At 48.8% G+C, this 18748-nt stretch overlaps 1 protein-coding gene across 3 annotated transcripts; it reads right to left on the bottom strand.

Moving 5' to 3' along the window:
* Nucleotides 1-85: 85 nt before the first annotated feature.
* LOC311326315 (regulator of nonsense transcripts 1-like) lies at nt 86-17322 on the bottom strand. Of its 3 annotated transcripts, none has more exons than XM_084459198.1 (24): nt 16989-17322; nt 15418-15560; nt 15126-15215; nt 14723-14890; nt 13877-14057; nt 13445-13606; nt 12767-12854; nt 12432-12530; nt 11378-11501; nt 10918-11077; nt 10489-10607; nt 10181-10345; nt 9510-9624; nt 9210-9353; nt 8350-8563; nt 6940-7057; nt 6692-6848; nt 6455-6597; nt 5824-5998; nt 5018-5099; nt 4293-4445; nt 3147-3367; nt 2911-3033; nt 86-2805 (listed from the first exon to the last, which is right to left on the bottom strand). In XM_084459198.1, the coding sequence occupies exons 1-23, from the start codon at nt 17160-17162 to the stop codon at nt 2914-2916; spliced, it is 3315 nt and encodes a 1104-aa protein (XP_084315324.1). In that variant the 5' UTR covers nt 17163-17322; the 3' UTR covers nt 86-2805; nt 2911-2913. The 3 variants fall into 3 exon arrangements, with proteins under 3 accessions (XP_084315324.1, XP_084315323.1, XP_084315322.1); XM_084459197.1 differs by having other exon boundaries at nt 86-2693; nt 4293-4457; XM_084459196.1 differs by having other exon boundaries at nt 4293-4457.
* Between the last annotated feature and the right edge of the window lie 1426 nt (nt 17323-18748).

The raw sequence follows: 18748 nt of genomic DNA on the forward strand, positions 1-18748 counted from the left end.
GTGCAGTGCAATATTCTGATATGTTTATAGCTTTGTAACTTTAATAAATAAGAAAATGCTTTCACAAAATCACTTGATGCACTTTGACATAAATCAACCTTTATTGATGCGTTCAGTTCTACAAGAATTTGATCAAAATGTCTTCACTGCAAATAAGACGCCCTTCGTTCCTGTGGGTCCATATCGTGTTATATTAAGACCCGGTCCAGTTTATGGGGTCTGAAAGGGGGCGTCTATAAAGATGCCCGTTTGTCGGTGATGCATGCAACATAATTTGGAACCAAAACCTAGTTCTGTGTTGGGAGATGAAACACTCCGTTTGGGAAACCACACTTTTTTTTTGGTAGAATAACAATTAATAACCCCTCTTGGTTGAAAGGACCACAGATATTTACTACAGGAATTTTGGATGTCATTAACAGTAACGTATAGCGAAAGGTAATAATTAGCCTACATTCATTGCACAAGAACTAATACAAATTACTATATTGACCAAATATACTACTTCTAAACACACTGCATCCACACCCAGAGAGTATTTGACAGCATGATTGTCGTACGTGTTTTGGATTCAGTGAAATTAAAATCGAAGCGGTGGTTTATTTAATGTGGAACTCTACCCAGCGGAAGCGGCTGGTAGCTAAAAGCAGTACATTCTCATGTGGTGCTGTGAGCATTCATACAACATTCTTAAAAACTGAGAAAGACTGAATCCTCAATACAACAAAACTCCCCGTAGTTGAGGGAAAATTTCAACAAAAGAAAGTAAAGTATGTCTTCCACTACACCCCCTGTCATCAAAGAGCTACGGAAACAAACTACAAGACATAATTCAGACTAACTCACCCATGGCAGAAGAACATGACAAGCAAACTGTTCCACTAAGCAAAATAGGATGTTCTCAAGGTTGATATTGATCTAACATGATTCACAAAGGTGGGCTGGGGGGTCAAGGGCCATGGGAATATGAAGCAAACATCTATAGGAGGAAGGAAACATCTATGGGGTTCAAACGATAGGGAAGCTTACATTTTAAAAAACACAAAATAAAAGCTTGCAAAGGCCGTCCAAGCAGCCAGGCATGGTGGCAAGTCTGGCGGCTCCTCGGAGAAGGAAGGAAGGTGGCTTACATCAATCCTTACTGAGACCAAAATGACCTTTTCAACACGGGCCGGTACTGCTCTTGTGTATTTAATGAATTGAACTGGCTGCTGTAAGCAGGCGATGCTTGATCTCCTTCACTTCTCTGGTCTGCATGATGCTGGCAGAAGCTGGTTTTTCTTACATTCATGTTTGTGCTGCTTTTACCCCTGAAAACAACTGAAGGAGGTCAGAGGCACATGATTTAGATAGTAGATACTCGCTCGTGCGAGAAATCCTTTCAACTTATGACAGTACCAGTCAACGGTACCAGTAACTGGTTGTTACTGCTGTGAAAATCCAGATACTTTTCACGTAGCTGCCATTCTGAATGTGAATGCTGGTTCAAGCTGATCATACAAGCCTTCCTGCATCTCTCAGCCACCTTCCTGTCCCTCTCAACCTGCTCTGTATCTCATGAACCTGCCTCGCGGTGAAACTTGCCTCCCTCCCTTGTGTCGCTGTAACTGGAGTTTTGCTTCATCCAGACAGATATTAAATCCACAAGGGGAATCGCCTCTAATGAAGTCCTTCATTAAAGCGGTTGCAAGTCTAAGCATACAAAGCATTTAAAAAAACAACAAAGATTCTCTGCCCGATAGCACAAAGGGTCTTACCATCCCTGCTTTCAAAAGACCACAAAGACTTCGTTGGTCATTTGATACTTAATATTTTTTGCTTTTTGTGCTCTGCAATAATAAAGATACTTCAAAAAAAAAGGGAAAAAAAAAAGGGAAAAAAAAGTCTCACAATGATGGATCTTTCTATTCCTCGACTCTGGTCAGGAGAAACCTTGGTCTGAAATCCCAGTGCCACTCCACCATAGACTTGTAGTCAACCACCTTTTGTTTAAAGATCTGTTGAAAAAGCCAATGTTTCCCAAGGCAATCAAAGGCATTTCAATTCAAAGTTCTTTAATATCTTTTAAGCGCAGAAACCGCGTCAACTCAAAGAGTTGAACGACGACGACGAGAGGCGCCGGCTGCTCCTTCGCGAGGCTGAGGCTGCGTAGCCACCACTCTTATCCAATCAAAATGAGTCTGGACTTCAAACGGGTTGGTCAACCAATCGACATTTTGGAGGTGAGGATTTCCTGTGTTGGCGTTTCCGCAACCCCCCCCGTTTCATCCCCCTCCGCTTTCGGAAGCGGAGCGCGGCCCGCAAACGGCTTTTGAGGACTCGCCTTTTCCCCTAAAGTCCTGAGCAGAGCTCTCCCTCAGAGGCGTGAGGGCGGAGCTGGGCTGGTGTTGTGGAGGGGGGGGGTGGGGTGGGGGTGGGGGGGTTGGGGGTGGTGGTGGGCCTCTTTCATTGGGAGAGGTGCCTCGTTTCTTTTTCCTCGCTCGCCCCCGAAGGGCCGTCTTCCCCTTACGGCTCGAACCGCCTGCCGTCCTCCTCTTCTCGTCTTCCGTGTCCCCGTGTGCCGGCGGTGGTCGCTCGCCCGTTCCCTCTCTCTCTCTCTCTCTCTTCCTGCCCGTCTGTTTCGTTCCCTCTCTCTTTTTTCTCCCTCTCGTGATTGGTTGGCTTCTCTCTCCTGTTGCTTTCACACGGTGGTGCTTCAGTTGTAGCAGAGGAAAACAGGTATCCATTTTTTGTTATTATCATTACTCAGATTAAAATGCAGACGAACTAAGCTCAGCTCAAGCCTAGCTCCCCTCTTCCAACAACCTGGAGGACACAAGACGAGACGTTCAAAATGGAGTCCGTCAGCGCAAACATTTCTCAGTCAGAACCACACGTTAGAAGAGAAAGTGAAAGAGTGACTTCTCTTACCCTCTAGTACTGTGACAGTCCAGTCACCCCGCCGTGTTGGTACGCACGCTCGCCCTGGTAGGTCGAGTCCTGGGACAGCGCCACGTCGATCTGGGATTTGAACTCGTCGCCCAAGTAGCTGTCCTGTGAAATCAGATGGTAGGAAAGAACGTTAGACCCGAGGAGAGGCCGCGATGAATTCCCTGGACCGTTCACCCCTTGGTCAAAAGCGTCTCGGCCGGGTTCGAGGAGGCTACCTGGGACAGCTCTGGCTGGGAGAGTCCGGGCTGGCTCATCTGCGAGGGCTGGCTCATGGAGATGTACCCCTGGGTGAGGGGCCCCTGGGAGAAGGGCTGGGAGGCCCCGTCTTGGCTGGCCTGGCTGTTGGGGCCGTTGCCCTGGCCGGCGCCGTGGTTGCCCATGCCGCGGGTTCTCTGGCGTCCGCCGCGGCCCACCTTCCCCTTCATCGCGCCGCGACCTGGCGGCACAAAGATCACGCCATGTTCTAGACCGCAGGAACCGTCAAGTCATGTTCTAGACCACGGGAACCGTCACGTCATGTTCTAGACCACGGGAACCGTCACGCCATGTTGTAGACCACGGGAACCGTCACGCCATGTTGTAGACCACAGGAACCGTCACGTCATGTTGTAGACCACAGGAACCGTCACGTCATGTTCTAGACTACAAGAACCGTCACGTCATGTTCTAGACCACAGTAACCGTCACGTCATGTTCTAGACCACATGAACCATCACGTCATGTTCTAGACTACAAGAACCGTCACGTCATGTTCTAGACTACAAGAACCGTCACGTCATGTTCTAGACCACATGAACCATCACGTCATGTTCTAGACCACAGGAACCATCAAGTCATGTTCTAGACCACAGGAACCATCACGTCATGTTCTAGACCACAGGAACCATCACGTCATGTTCTAGACCACAGGAACCGTCACGTCATGTTCTAGACCACAGGAACCATAAAGTCATGTTCTAGACCACAGGAACCATCACGTCATGTTCTAGACCACAGGAACCATCACGTCATGTTCTAGACCACAGGAACCATTACATCATGTTCTAGACCACAGGAACCATCAAGTCATGTTCTAGACCACAGGAACCATCAAGTCATGTTCTAGACCACAGGAACCATCAAGTCATGTTCTAGACCACAGGAACCATCAAGTCATGTTCTAGACCTGGCGACACACAAATATCAAGTCATGTTCTAGACCTGGCGACACAAGGGAAAGATCAAGTCATGTTCTAGAGTCGAATGAATAAAATAAACACTACGCCGCCTGGCGAAAAGAAAGAGCGAGCTTCCTGCCAGGGTTTCCTGGGTCGTGTTTCCTGCCGGGGTTTCCTGGGTCGCGCCCCCAGCTCCTGGCTCACCTGCGGCCGGGCCGTTGCTCTGGCCCAGGTACCCCGGCGGGGGCATGGGCGGCATCACCAGGTTGAAGGGGATGGGGATGTTCATGGCGCCCAAGTGACCGGCCGCGCCCCCGATCATGCCTATCTGGTCGTGGGTCTGGAAGTACATGCTGGCTGGACCGCGCGCTGCAGAAACACAGCTCACCGTTACCAGACGTACAATTAAACAATAAACCACGAGAGGCCGTGTGTTATAGTGATTTTATAACAGCTAGGGGGCGTTGTTAGGCACGACACGACGCTAAAACCCTCCTAGCTGTTATAAAATCACTATAACACACGGCCTCGAGTGGTTTATTGCTTTTATACAACGGTTACTACAGTTATTAGTGTAAAATAAACACACAGCAATGTAAAATATTAACATTTATTCAAAACGAAGCATCATTCCCACAATTCCGCCGAGCAAAATAGTTCCCCTAACAACTACAATGCATTGGATCAAATGGGAGGCGCATTAATACTGAAAATGGAATGATATGCGGTCCCAGGTGTGTGTTACAAAGTATTTTTAACACGGCTTCCAGCCAATCAGAATCAAGAACCAGAACTAACTGTTGTATAAGCGACGACATGCTTGGGAAGAAATGTAGCGTTACGGTACCTCGACAGTTGAAAGTTCACGGGAAAACTTTTGAAAAAGGAAAATCTACATGATGGAACGATTGAATTAGTGCGCCGTTAACCTGCGTTGCTGCGGTCGTAGGCCGACCCCGGGATCAGGGCCTCGCGGGCGTCGTACATGGCGGTGCTCATGAACCGGCCTCCCTGGGAAGCAACACACACAGTTAGCCACACACACACACCTCACACACACACAACTCACACACACACACCTCTCTCTCACACACACACACCTCACTCACACCTCACTCACACACACACACACAACTCACTCACACACACCTCACTCACACACACACCTCACTCACACACACACCTCACTCACACACACACCTCACTCACACCTCACTCACACCTCACTCACACACACACACACCTCACTCACACACACCTCACTCACACCTCACTCACACCTCACTCACACACACACCTCACTCACACACACACCTCACTCACACACACACCTCACACACACACACACCTCACTCACACACACCTCACTCACACACACCTCTCTCTCACACACACACACACCTCACTCACACACACACCTCACTCACACACACACCTCACTCACACACACACCTCACTCACACACACACCTCACTCACACACACACCTCACTCACACACACACACCTCACTCACACCTCACACCAGACACCTCACACCACACACCTCACACCACACACACACACCTCCACACACACCTCCACACACACCTCCACACACACACACCTCCACCTCCACACACACACACCTCCACACACACACACCTCCACACACACACGCACGCACACCTCACACACACGCGCGCGCACACACACACACCACACACACACAAGGACACACACAGGCCTGGGACTAACGGGGTTGATGGTGTTGACCAGCTTGCGGGGCTTGCTGAACTGCATGAGGCTCTCCCTCAGGTTGTTGAGGGGCCCCTCCACCAGAACCTTCTGCTCCTTGTAGTAGTTGAGCAGGTGGTTCCACAGGGGCTGCTTGGACAGAGCCTTGGGGTTCCCCACGATGATCACGCCGTACCTGGACACAACGTCAACAACAACAACAGAGTCAACAACAACGACCGCTCAGAGGCCAGACAACCTAAATGGTAAATGGACTGCACTTATATAGCGCTTTTCCACCTTAGCGGCACTCAAAGCGCTTTACAATGGCCTCTCATTCACCCATTCACACACACACTCACACACCAATGGCGGTAGCTGCCATGCAAGGTGCTAACCTGCTCATTGGGAGCAATTTGGGGTTAGGTGTCTTGCTCAAGGACACTTTGACATGTGGACGGTCGGAGCTGGGATTCGAACCGCTGACCCTTCGATCACTGAACGACCCGCTCTACCAACTGAGCTACAGCCGAGCTACAGTAATCAGGCGTTTGCTCTGATTTTGGAAATGACTTTTGAATTGATTTCTAGTATGAAGTATCCGGGGCGGTTAATCGTCGCCGGAAGGGTCCGGAAGGTTCCGGAAGGTCACCTCGCTCGTGTGAGGGCCACGTTGAGGCGGCGAGGGTCGTTGAGGAAGCCGATGCCCTGGTGTTCGTTGGCTCGGACGCAGGACAGGATGATGAAGTCCTTCTCTCTGCCTTGGAAGGCGTCGACGCTGGCGATCTCAACTTCCTGTCGTGGTACAGGGATGGCACATCAATACCGAGAAGCTAATTACATTACCATCGACTCTCTATGAAAACGGCTTCTGAAACGATTACTGTACCTGGTAGAGTTTGGTGTGCAGCGAGCCGCTGAACTGCATGTACTGGACCAGGTACGACCTTTGACCCTCGTAAGGCGTGATAATGCCTATCTGGTCCGGCTTGGCGCCGGCCTTCAGTAACCTGGTGGTGATCTTCTCCACGTTCGCGGCCTCGGTCCTGTTTTCAAAGGTTCAAACCCGACGAGACACTCGTTAGATGTTAAGCGCCGTACGGAACCAGCGAAGGGGTTTGATTTGAGATGGTTTACCTGTTCAGGTAGGAGGTTCCGGAGCTGGCGATCTCCTCCTGGCCCTGGGTCACGTAGAAGAACATGGGCTTGTCTGGCTGGGGCCACTGGAAGTCAAAGCCTTTCTTGATGCGGTCGGCTGCAGAGGGCAAACAGAACATCAACATCTAACAGGGCAGGAGGATACCTGTATAACAGGGAGGATAACTGTCTAACAGGGAGGATACCTGTATAACAGGGAGGATAACTGTCTAACAGGGAGGATAACTGTCTAACAGGGAGGATACCTGTATAACAGGGAGGATAACTGTCTAACAGGGAGGATAACTGTCTAACAGGGAGGATACCTGTCTAACAGGGAGGATAACTGTCTAACAGGGAGGATACCTGTATAACAGGGAGGATAACTGTCTAACAGGGAGGATACCTGTCTAACAGGGAGGATACCTGTATAACAGGGAGGATAACTGTCTAACAGGGAGGATAACTGTCTAACAGGGAGGATACCTGTATAACAGGGAGGATACCTGTATAACAGGGAGGATAACTGTCTAACAGGGAGGATAACTGTCTAACAGGGAGGATACCTGTATAACAGGGAGGATAACTGTCTAACAGGGAGGATAACTGTCTAACAGGGAGGATACCTGTATAACAGGGAGGATAACTGTCTAACAGGGAGGATAACTGTCTAACAGGGAGGATACCTGTCTAACAGGGAGGATAACTGTCTAACAGGGCACGAGGATAACTGTTGATGAATATTGATGAATTTGGTTTATTTTCAGAGAAATGTTGGTTTAATCTGATCCTGTTAGCCGTTCCTAATTATAATGATTGACCTCTGAGTATGGCTGTAGCTAGAGTTCTCTGTAAGAAACGGTGTCCCTCTTCCATAGACTTATGAGGTAAAGATGACATTCCATGGCTGGTACACTCCGTGCCAAACACCGTTGTTGTGGTTAGAGATAGAGACCTGGGCGCCGAGGCGGCGTAGATTATCTTGACCAAACAAGGCCACAGAAGAGACCAGAAAGACAGTCTTATCGGAGAAGAGACGAGAGGGGGGGGACAGCCGAACCATAAGAACCTTGCTCGAGCTCCGATGCTGTGATTTGAGTTCAGACAGCAGACAGACAGGTCATCTGTGAATTAGACTAAATGCCATTGTCTTTGGTATGTTAAACATTCTGGAATAAATCTCTTTCTTTGAGGCTCAAATCCCGTGTTGGAGAGATTCATTTGGGATACACCTGAGAAAGGAGACACTGGACTGTGTGGTATTCTGGGAGATAGGGGGCCGTCTTTTATTGAAATCAATAACCTGTCCGTGGATCCGCCCCCGTAGCCAATTAAGAACAGCCTGTCTGTGGAACCGCCCCCGTAGCTTATTAAGAACAGCCCGTCCGTGGAACCTCCCCCTTCACTCACCGGCGGTGACGCCGTTCTGCAGCGACCCCTCGTAGAAGATGTTGGAGGGGAAGGCGCTGAGGGCCGGGTGCATGCGGTACTGGACCTGCAGACGGATGGGCCGGATCCCCAGAACCACCAGCCTCTCGAACAGGGACTGGGACAGGCCCGCCTTGGCCGCCTTCTTACACATCACCACCGGGCCCAGCTGGCAGTGGTCGCCCACAAGGATGAGCTGAGGGGCAGAGTTGGAAATGAAACTGTTTACTTACATGGTCAGGAGGTTGTGTTGTACTTAGGGATGCACCGATGCATCGGCCGATGTTGACTGCCATCGGCAAATAAAATGACATTCACCGATGTTAGTGGCCGATGTTATGTCGCAACAATTATGACTTTTTTTGTTGCAGAACGTAGCCTACCCAGCTGCAGATTCGGAGAAGATCCGCGACGTAACGCCGCAAACGCACGTGTAGTTTGCTTTCAAATTAAAGTGAAATAAAAATGTCGGCCGTGTGGGAATATTTCACCATCTCAGATATGCGCTATGCAACTTGTAAAACTTGTTCAAGTGACATTTCGAGAGGAGGTACTACAGCCAAGGATTTTAACACATCAAATCTAACCGGCCATTTGAAAAGCAGGCATCATTTCTTTGTTTCCCTGGCACAAAAGGGGGAATAAAAATAAAATAAAACATCGACATCGGCCGGATTGTTATTTTAAACATCGGCATCGGCCCAGAATTTTGCAATCGGTGCATCTCTAGTTGTATTGTATGCTGGTGTTCATTACAGCTGGTTATGGATGGACAGATCAGTCCACCAGAGTTGGGAATCAGATTCTCTTGGCTCTTAAGCAGAGATGGGGGGGTGCCGTACCTGCTTGGCCCCCAGGACCACGGGCACCATGCACTCTGGCTCCGTGGCCTGGGTGCTCTCGTCGATGAGGATGGAGCGGAACTGCATCTTGGCCAGGCGGGGGTCGCCGGCCCCAACACAGGTGCAGCAGATGACATCGGCGTTCTGCGGAGATGTGAGGAGGGGGGTGGTTAAAACCAAACATGGACGTCGTACCTCAACCAATCACAACGAGCGGTGTATTCAACGGGCCAGAAACGGTACGGGCCCCGTGTGACGACGGTAGCTTGGCGCCGGCGGTTCCGTGGCTGGCGTTCTCACCATCAGCAGCTCTCGCTCGGCCGTGCGCTTCAGAGCCCTGTAGCGCTTCTCGTCCGCGGACGACAGCTCGCCGGTCTCATCCTTCAACTGCTGCAGCTTCTGCAGCTCGGGCATACTGGGGTACCAAGCACAGCAGGTTGAACACACACACACACGCACACAAACGCACAAATAGTTTATGAACACACACACACACAAATAGTTGTGTTTTATTAATCAGTTTATGAACTGAGAGATTTCGATGAAACTTTGAAATGTCACAAAACCTTAAAGGTGAAATGTTGTGAGAGCATAACTGCATCCCAATTAAATGATATTTTGAACGACCAAACGGGTAAACGTTTTTGATTCTAGTAGTGTACAGGGTCTTCAAATGAAACCGAGACTCGTGAAACTGACAGGATCAAGACAGATATGAGCTGTTCCCAGGGTCCGAGGCCCAGCCTCTATGAGCTGATATGAGCTGTTCTCACGGCCCGAGGCCCAGCCTCTATGAGCTGATATGAGCTGTTCTCACGGCCCAGCCTCTATGAGCTGATATGAGCTGTTCTCAAGGCCCAGCCTCTATGAGCTGATATGAGCTGTTCTCAAGGCCTGAGGCCCAGCCTCTAGGAGTACAGCCCGAGGCCCAGCCTCTATGAGCTGTCTCGGTGCGATGGGGAGCCGCCCACCTGTCCATGTTGCTGATCTGGTTGTGCAGCGCCAGGAAGGAGACGGGCGAGTCGATGGCCTCCCTGCTCTTGGCGCACAGCCTCACCACCTTCAGGCAGGTCTGGTGGATCTTCTCCGTCAGCTGGTCCACCGCGATGTTACTGGGGGCGCAGACCAGCACCGGCCTGCCCAACACAACACCACACACCCCTCAATCAACTCCAGAAGAACATCCTCTCCGTCTTTATTCCAAATAAAAAACAATGAAACTAGCACGACTTTGTCCGCCGATACGTGGGTTCGACCGGAGCCGACGTTGAGGTCTCACCCGTTGCCCTGTCGGGCCAGGTGGTACACGATGGTGGCAGAGGTGACGGTCTTCCCCGTCCCCGGGGGACCTTGGATCAGACTGAGGGGTCTCTGCAGCACCGTCTTCACCGCGTACACCTGTTTAAACACCAACGGCAAAACAACCGTCAGCCACTGACCTGGGAGTGGTTGAGGTCGGGCAGACCCTGGACAGTGAGGCGCTTACCTGGGAGTGGTTGAGGTCGGGCGCTTACCTGGGAGTGGTTGAGGTCGGGCAGACCCTGGACAGTGAGGCGCTTACCTGGGAGTGGTTGAGGTCAGGGAGACCCTGGGCAGTGAGGCGCTTACCTGGGAGTGGTTGAGGTCAGGGAGACCCTGGGCAGTGAGGCGCTTACCTGGGAGTGGTTGAGGTCGAGCAGGGCAGACCCCTGGACAGTGAGGCGCTTACCTGGGAGTGGTTGAGGTCGGGCAGACCCTGGGCAGTGAAGCGCTTGGGCAGCTGACACTTGATGATGACGTCCTCCACCTCGTGGCCCAGCAGCTTGTGGTAGATGTAGCCTGAGACGGACGTCTCATCCACAGCAAACGTCTTCAGGGCGCTCTGCATTCTGGGATAACGCAGGGACAAAGGACGGTTTAACCCTTATAGCATTTTATTTCCCTTTAGATTCCGATTAATTTGAGCTTGTATCTACATTGTTTAAATTAGTCATTTAGCAGACGCGTTTATCCAAAGCGACTTACAATACATTCAACGCAGGAAGCCAAGAGAACTACTAGTCGACGGTAAATAAGCAGCTCTCCCTTCTATACAAGCTTAACCAGTGCTGAGGTAAAAGTGCAAAATGAAATAAATACAAATACAATAGTTCTAGATGGTATCTCAGATGTACTTGAGGGTTTTGTACCTGTCGAAGGAAGTGGACTTCCACACAAAATCCACCTGGAAGTTGTGGGGTATTTCCACCGGGGCTCCGACGCTACTCCGCAACTCAATCGCAATCTCATCTCCATAGTCTTTCACAAAGGGTGCTAAAGGAAATAAGTACAGCAAAATAGCCTTTCCTGTTTGTGGAGACAGTGCAGTAGGAGGGTAGGAGGGAAGACAGAAGAGGAAGCGGAGGATTGAGTCCCTGTGTCCGAGGGTTCGATCTGGAGGGACCCTGGCGCATGTGAAGCTGTGGCCACAGCTCAGTGACGAGGACACGGACGCGTAATGTTCCTCGTTTCGTATCGAGTCGTTTTCCGAGCCGAGTTCGAGAGTCGTTTGAACGTCTGCTTAGCTGGGTGTCATTTCGCCCATGCCCACCCCCCCATTGCTCTCTGTAAAGCGCATGGTGTTGCCTCTGTGTATGAAATGCGCTATACAAATAAAGTTCGATTCGATTTGCTTTTCATCAGCGGACGAGATGGTGTTTCTAGTGTCAAATTTCCCATGTAAATGTGAATCTCTTAAAGGTCCCCTGTTATGCTTGTTTTCAACAAAGTCTCTTGAGGTCCCCCCAAAAAATGGCTTTTAATATTTTTGTTGAAAATCCCCCTCAGATGACGCATGTTAGCCTCTATACACCCCCCCGTTTCAGCCCTGTCCTGGATTGGCTTGTTCTGTGTCTGTAGCTTTAATGCAAATGAGCTGCACTTGCTGAATGGTTAATTAACCGATTTTAAAACTTGTATTTTCAGACGGGTGGGAGGGGCATAAAACTGACTGGGTCTTCTTATTTCAATTTTTTTGTTTTAGTAGACCCATCAGAGACTTTTAAATTGCTTTAAGGCTGGCCTTAAATCGTCTACCCACGAACCTCTGTTGGCAACTGAAATGTGGAGGGATAGTTCCTCTACCCCCCAAAACGTGACACACGAGAGGGTGGCACCAGAAAAGCGAGGAAGGTAGAAGAAACACAAGGACCAATCAGAGCAGAGTAGCTCTTCAGAAGGCCGTGTGGCAGAGTAAAAGGATACTGTCGGGGACTTTGATGACGTGTCCGATCCCCTTCCACAGCGGGGCCAGGTCTCCCTTGTAGCGGAGGCAGATCTCATCTCCCTGCATCAGCCGCATGTCTGTGAGAACCCACGCACGCACACGCACGTTAGGACACCCTCCGCTCGGCAAAACACCGAGAATGGTTGTGATGAGGCGGGGGGGGGGGGGAATACAATACCGTACAAACACCACCACAAACAAACAAACACACACACACCACCAGGGGGATGCAGGCGTGTGATGCGTGATGTGGAGGTGGTCTATGCACAACAGAGCCACTGGTACACAGAGAGTAGGAAGTTGAAAGAATTACCACCTGAGTCCGTCTTGGGCAGTGTGAAATAAGCTATCCGTTTTTTATTCAGGCCCAGGTCCCACCTGACTGTTATATTGTCTTGGGTCTGTGGAGTTTTACACACAAGAACAAAAAACTACAATTAGGACAAAGTAGTCAGACTGTAGTTAAGACATGAACAGAAGGCTGAACAATCAATGCCTGCCGTGTTGAAATATAATCTGTTTCTTTGAACATGCATTGTCCCTTGAATTGTGCTCATCTGACTTAATTCTGATGAGTTACTGATACAGATACTGTCAGATACATGAGACGGATGCATTACAAAGCTTTTTGAAAGTCTACTGTAAAACAACAACAACATAGTCCAACAAAGACACATGCTCACAACTGCTCCACTGGAGTGAAGTTCTTCATCCTAAAATGGGTTACAGGCAGGGGTGAAAATTAACTTTCTGGCTCACGGTGAGTCACCTGCCAAGGGGACTGTAGATGAAAGAAAATCTACCGGCCAAGTATTTTTTATTTTTTTTCAGATTTCCTTCTGAAATCTAGCCGCCAATTGGAAATTTGACCTGCATTTGACCGGTGGCAGGTGTTAATTTTCAGCCCTGGTTACAGGATAGGTGTACACCACTTCCCACATGACGGTGCTTGTGAACGGGGCGTGTGCGCCGAGGGGGACGGACGACCCACCTGGGACTCTTTGAGCTTCTTGTCGTAGTCGGCCTCCAGCTTGACGAGCGGTCCGAAGATGTTCTGGTACTGGTAGGCGTCCTCGTAGCGCAGCAGCACGTGCTGAGGCTCCTCGTCCACGCCGGGCTTCTCCAGGTCCTCCAGGGTGGCCGTGGGGTTGTCCTAACGGGAAACAGGAAGTCGCACTCGTTTGTTAAGTCTTTCTTTCTGCACCCGTTCTTTCACAGTGGGCTGAAGTCACCACCAGGACCACAGGGAGTACTGGTCACTCCCAACATCTGCTCTCCAACCCAAGGAATGCCACCCAACACTGATGAACCGATGACGCAAGATGGAGGTGGGACGCAAGGTGGTACAGCCACGGTCGACAATGATATTCTTAGCTGGCGTGGTGGTGTTGGTGTGGTCTTTTTGGGGGCGGTCGTCGCCTACCTTCCAGAGCTCCTCCAGCTTGTTGATCTGCTGGGCGGTGATCTGGCGAGCCCTCAGCTGCTCCTGCTCGGAGGGGATCTTCACCAGCCAGGACAGGAAGCAGCGGTCCTGGATCAGAGGCTGCCACTGGGAGCTGTCCCAGTTGATGTCCTTCAGGCTGCTCTGGCTGGCACATGGCTGCCTGTTGACGGGACAACGTTGTTTGGGGACAAGAGGGGATCGGTAATGAGTGATAAACAGTCATAGCCGTGGGACAGAGGGGGTACGTTACATTAGTCATTTAACTGATGCTTTCATCCAAAGCGACAAACAATAATTGCATTCAACGTAGGAAGAGTATGATAATACAACAGCAGATGACAATCAGCAACACTGTGTGTTAAGTTAAGGCCTAATTAATTATGAATTAATTGATTGATTGATCATTTATTGACTCAGTTGAAGCCTAAACAAGATGAGAACTTCTGTACGTGCAGCTCACACCTACCTGGCTGCTTCCTGTTCCCCCGCGCCCCACACCCACCTGGCTACTTCCTGTTCCCCTTGCCCCACACCCACCTGGCTACTTCCTGTTCCCCCGCGCCCCACACCCACCTGGCTACTTCCTGTTCCCCCGCACCCCACACCCACCTGGCTACTTCCTGTTCCCCCGCGCCCCACACCCACCTGGCTACTTCCTGTTCCCCCGCGCCCCACACCCACCTGGCTGCTTCCTGTTCCCCCGCACCCCACACCCACCTGGCTACTTCCTGTTCCCCCGCACCCCACACCCACCTGGCTACTTCCTGTTCCCCCACGCCCCACACCCACCTGGCTGCTTCCTGTTCCCCCTCGCCCCACACCCACCTGCACAGCAGCACCACCACCGAGTCGGCCTTGGCGGGGATGAAGCCCAGGAGGAAGACGTTGCGGCAGCCGCAGTTGTAGCACTCGAGCACGGTCTCACCCAGGGGGCCGTCCTTGTGCAGCGTCACCTCCTTGCACTTGGCCCTCACCAGGTGGTTCACGATGTGGCTGAAACGCAACACGACAGTCAACTTCCCGTTGCACGAGACATGGCGAACGCAGAGATGGTTGAGCGTTTCAAATTTTAAAAAAAGCACACACTGTGTTCGGAGAATGTGCGGGAGTATGGATTTTTTTTTTTTGGGGGGGGGACATCCATCTAAGGGGATCCACTCCCAGCACCACTAACATTTTTGAGAGTGCGCACGTGGATCTTTTCAAGAGGTTGAGCTTGACACGTTACCTTCCAGATGTGTTGCCACGTCCGTTGCAGAACCATTTCTTACTTGTGTTGCAGAACACCACACACGCAGGGTCATGGATTCCACAGTAACTAGAACATGATGCACAAAATGACAACACTGCCTACAACCTGCACTTCATCCACTCACTTGGAACAGCTGGCAACATACAAATCATCCATCTTTCAAAGTAAATACGCTGTATAGATACTAACATCTTTGTATTATGTTTAGTCATACGTTTGTCTAGTACTTGTGAGAAATGTAGGCTAGTTAGGTGATTATTTTTTCTACCTGCAAGCATGCAGTGGAAGGTCTTTGGTGTAATATGTATCTTCTTCATCCTCCTCAAAGTTCAACTCAGCAAGAAGTTGGCTCGTCTTGGCCACAGAGTCATCCACCCCTCCATTGTGAAGCCCATCGTCTGGACCATTGACCTATGCAGACACATCACATCACATCACATCCACATCACATCACATCCACATCACATAACATCCACATCACATCCACATCACATCCACATCACATCCACATCACATCACATCATCACATCCACATCACATCCCATCCCATCCCATCCACATCACATCCACATCCACATCCCATCCACATCACATCCACATCACATCCACATCACATCCACATCACATCACATCACATCCACATCACATCCACATCACATCACATCACATCCACATCACATCCACATCACATCACATCACATCCACATCATCACATCACATCACATCCACATCACATCCACATCCACATCACATCACATCCACATCCACATGACATCCACATCACATCCACATCACATCACATCCACATCACATGACATCCACATCACATCCACATCCACATCACATCCACATCACATCCACATCACATCCACATCACATCACATCCACATCACATCACATCCACATCACATCCACATCACATCCACATCACATCACATCCACATCACATCACATCACATCCACATCACATATATATTGACAGCACTACAACAATTCTAGGACCAAGACATCTGTTGACATGTCCTTAGCTAAATTAGGTAATAACAGTTAAATTAGTCAGTGGATCGTAGTTAACTTTGCTAGCAGGTGCTAACGTTAGCTCAATTATAACATTCGCGTTATCGTTATCCGCACGTTTTTAGACAGATACGTTTTTAGACAGATACGTTTTCAGACAGATACGTTTTTAGACAGAAACGCACTAACTTAACGTTCGCTTAATTACATGTGAGCAAGATGTAACGTTAGCTACTATAGATAAGGTTAATTAAACACTCTTTGTAACGTTTCTAACCGTTAGCTGGCTGGGCTATCGTCGTCAACAGACGTTTTTAGACAGATACGTTTTTAGACAGATACGTTTTTAGACAGAAACGCACTGTAACTTAACGTTCGCTTAATGACATGTGAGCAAGATGTAACGTTAGCTAATATACCTGTAACGTTATCTACTATAGCTAAGGTTAATTAAACACTCTTTGTAACGTTTCTAACCGTTAGCTGGCTGGGCTATCGTCGTCAACAGACGTTTTTAGACAGATACGTTTTTTAGAAAGATACGTTTTTAGACAGAAACGTTTTTAGACAGATACGTTTTTAGACAGATACGTTTTTAGACAGATACGTTTTTAGACAGAAACGCACTGTAAGATACGCACTTAATTACATGTGAGCAAGATGTAACGTTAGCTAATACACCTGTAACGTTAGCTAAGGTTAATTAAACACTCTTTGTAACGTTTCTAAACGTTAGCTAGCTAGCCCTCGGCTAGCGTTAGCATAGCTACGTGTTGATTTGAAGCGGGATTTGAAGCTAAGCTAACTCGTTAGCTTTCTTACCTGGTTGTCCCCCTGGCTCTGTGTCCCGCCCTGGGTCTGGGTCTGGCTGGGCAGGGTGAAGTCAGTGAACTCGTACCCGGAGCCCTGGGTGTCTGCTCCCCCCAGCAGCTCTGCCTCCTCCGGGTCCAGGAAGGTGAGGGTCTGGGAGCTCGGCCCGTACGCCTCCACACTCATCTCGAGTCTCAAACTGATCCTAGACCAGCAATAACGACGGTTAAGAACCTAATTGTGTGGTTAGCAAGTCGGTAAAAGTGTAGGAACAGTTCCAAACCGTTTTAAACACAAACAAGTTTCGAATCGAACCTTGAAATTAAATTGAAAATACAGCTCGAGCCCTCAATTCCAACAGCAAACTGTGACGAACTTCCTACTCGCGCCTCAGAAGCAGAGCACGTAGAACGCAAAGACTGATGACGTGTACACACGTTTGTGTGGTCTGGTCTGTTACGCTGGTGGTGGGTGCTATATTTGTAATAAAAAATAATGTGATAAATAAATAAATATAAACATTTGATTCTGGCGGGTGCTATATTTGTAATAAAAAATAATGTAATAAATAAATATAAACATTTGATTCACATGAAAGGAAAATTGCCGTATAAGATGGGAAACAAACAAAGGAGACAAAACCTTGTTTTTCTTTCTCAATCATTTATTTCAATGAGGCGCGAGTGTGAAGGCCTATGCTTTTCGCAGTCAATTTCACTTCTATTCATTTTATAAAAAGCAAAAAAGATACAATATGGTATAAGGGACCATTTATGAGGTAGGTACATATTTAGGGAAGAAGGCATTTTAGCTTAAAGTTTATTTAAAAATCGACCTTTTTTGAGAGCAAGGCACAGGTCAGATGATACTTGAAATTGTTCACCTCCTGCATACAAGCACTGAAGGGACATACATGCTTTCACATCTGTGAATAGACACTAAAGGGCAACTCAAGATCATGGTATTTCACTTATTTTTTGTTTATTTGTTGATTTAGAAAGATATTAAGCTTACCTGTGATCTTTCATTCTTCAAGAGATTAAACAGCATCAAAAGTATCCTAATAGCCTACTAGTGCACAGTAAACCTGTTGTCCCCCTCATATGATAATTAAGTATCTATCTATCCATCTATCTATCTATGATGCATGTTGTCTGCATGTAAGCCTATGTAGGCTACTGTATGTGTTGTTGAATGTGGAGTGAGCTCTAGGTTAGATTTATCTATAGCATTAGCATGCATCTATAGCACTTATAGCATCCAGCATATAGGCCCATCATATTTTTGTTTGGTCTAAAATGTAACAGAAATGGATTCAGTCTTGTTCTGTCAATGTTTCAACCGGTCTACGCCGCCCTCTGCTGGACGGACTGTGTAGTGGTACTGCTGCCATATGCTCAATGCATTCTACAGGTCTATGAACCTCAAGCTTCGAACTCTGTGGATTTAGTAAGTAGATTGGCTCCTGAGTAGGATAGATTACATTTTTACTGAGACACCAAGCGTAGTTTTTTATGAACAAAGCAAAATGTGGCTACTTGGCAATGGGAGAAATGAATGGTGGTGAGCCAGGCCGCTGGTGGACTCAGGTACATGTGTGACGGAGGCAAACACACATGTATGCTAATGTACAGCACACACGCCACATGCACTAACGTACAGGGGTCACCTGAATATCCCCCTGTGGTAATAGCTTAGTAATGTAGGTACAGTACAGGAAAGTAGCAGCTCTCCTGTCTCCTATGGAAAGAGACAACATATGACAAAAAATA

Source organism: Borostomias antarcticus, assembly GCF_949987555.1.
Source record: "Borostomias antarcticus genome assembly, chromosome: 26".
In the NCBI taxonomy this organism is placed as follows: domain Eukaryota; kingdom Metazoa; phylum Chordata; class Actinopteri; order Stomiiformes; family Stomiidae; genus Borostomias; species Borostomias antarcticus.

What these genes read in the sequence shown, in the direction of transcription:
- LOC311326315 (XM_084459197.1), bottom strand. Translation starts at nt 17,162, where the DNA reads ATGAGTGTGGAGGCGTACGGGCCGAGCTCCCAGACCCTCACCTTCCTG. An exon ending in TGCACACCAAACTCTACCAG is followed by an intron (nt 6,598 to 6,691) that starts GTACAGTAATCG and finishes GTACCACGACAG; the next exon opens with GAAGTTGAGATCGCCAGCGT. An exon ending in CTACGACCGCAGCAACGCAG is followed by an intron (nt 4,458 to 5,017) that starts GTTAACGGCGCA and finishes GTGTTTCTGCAG; the next exon opens with CGCGCGGTCCAGCCAGCATG.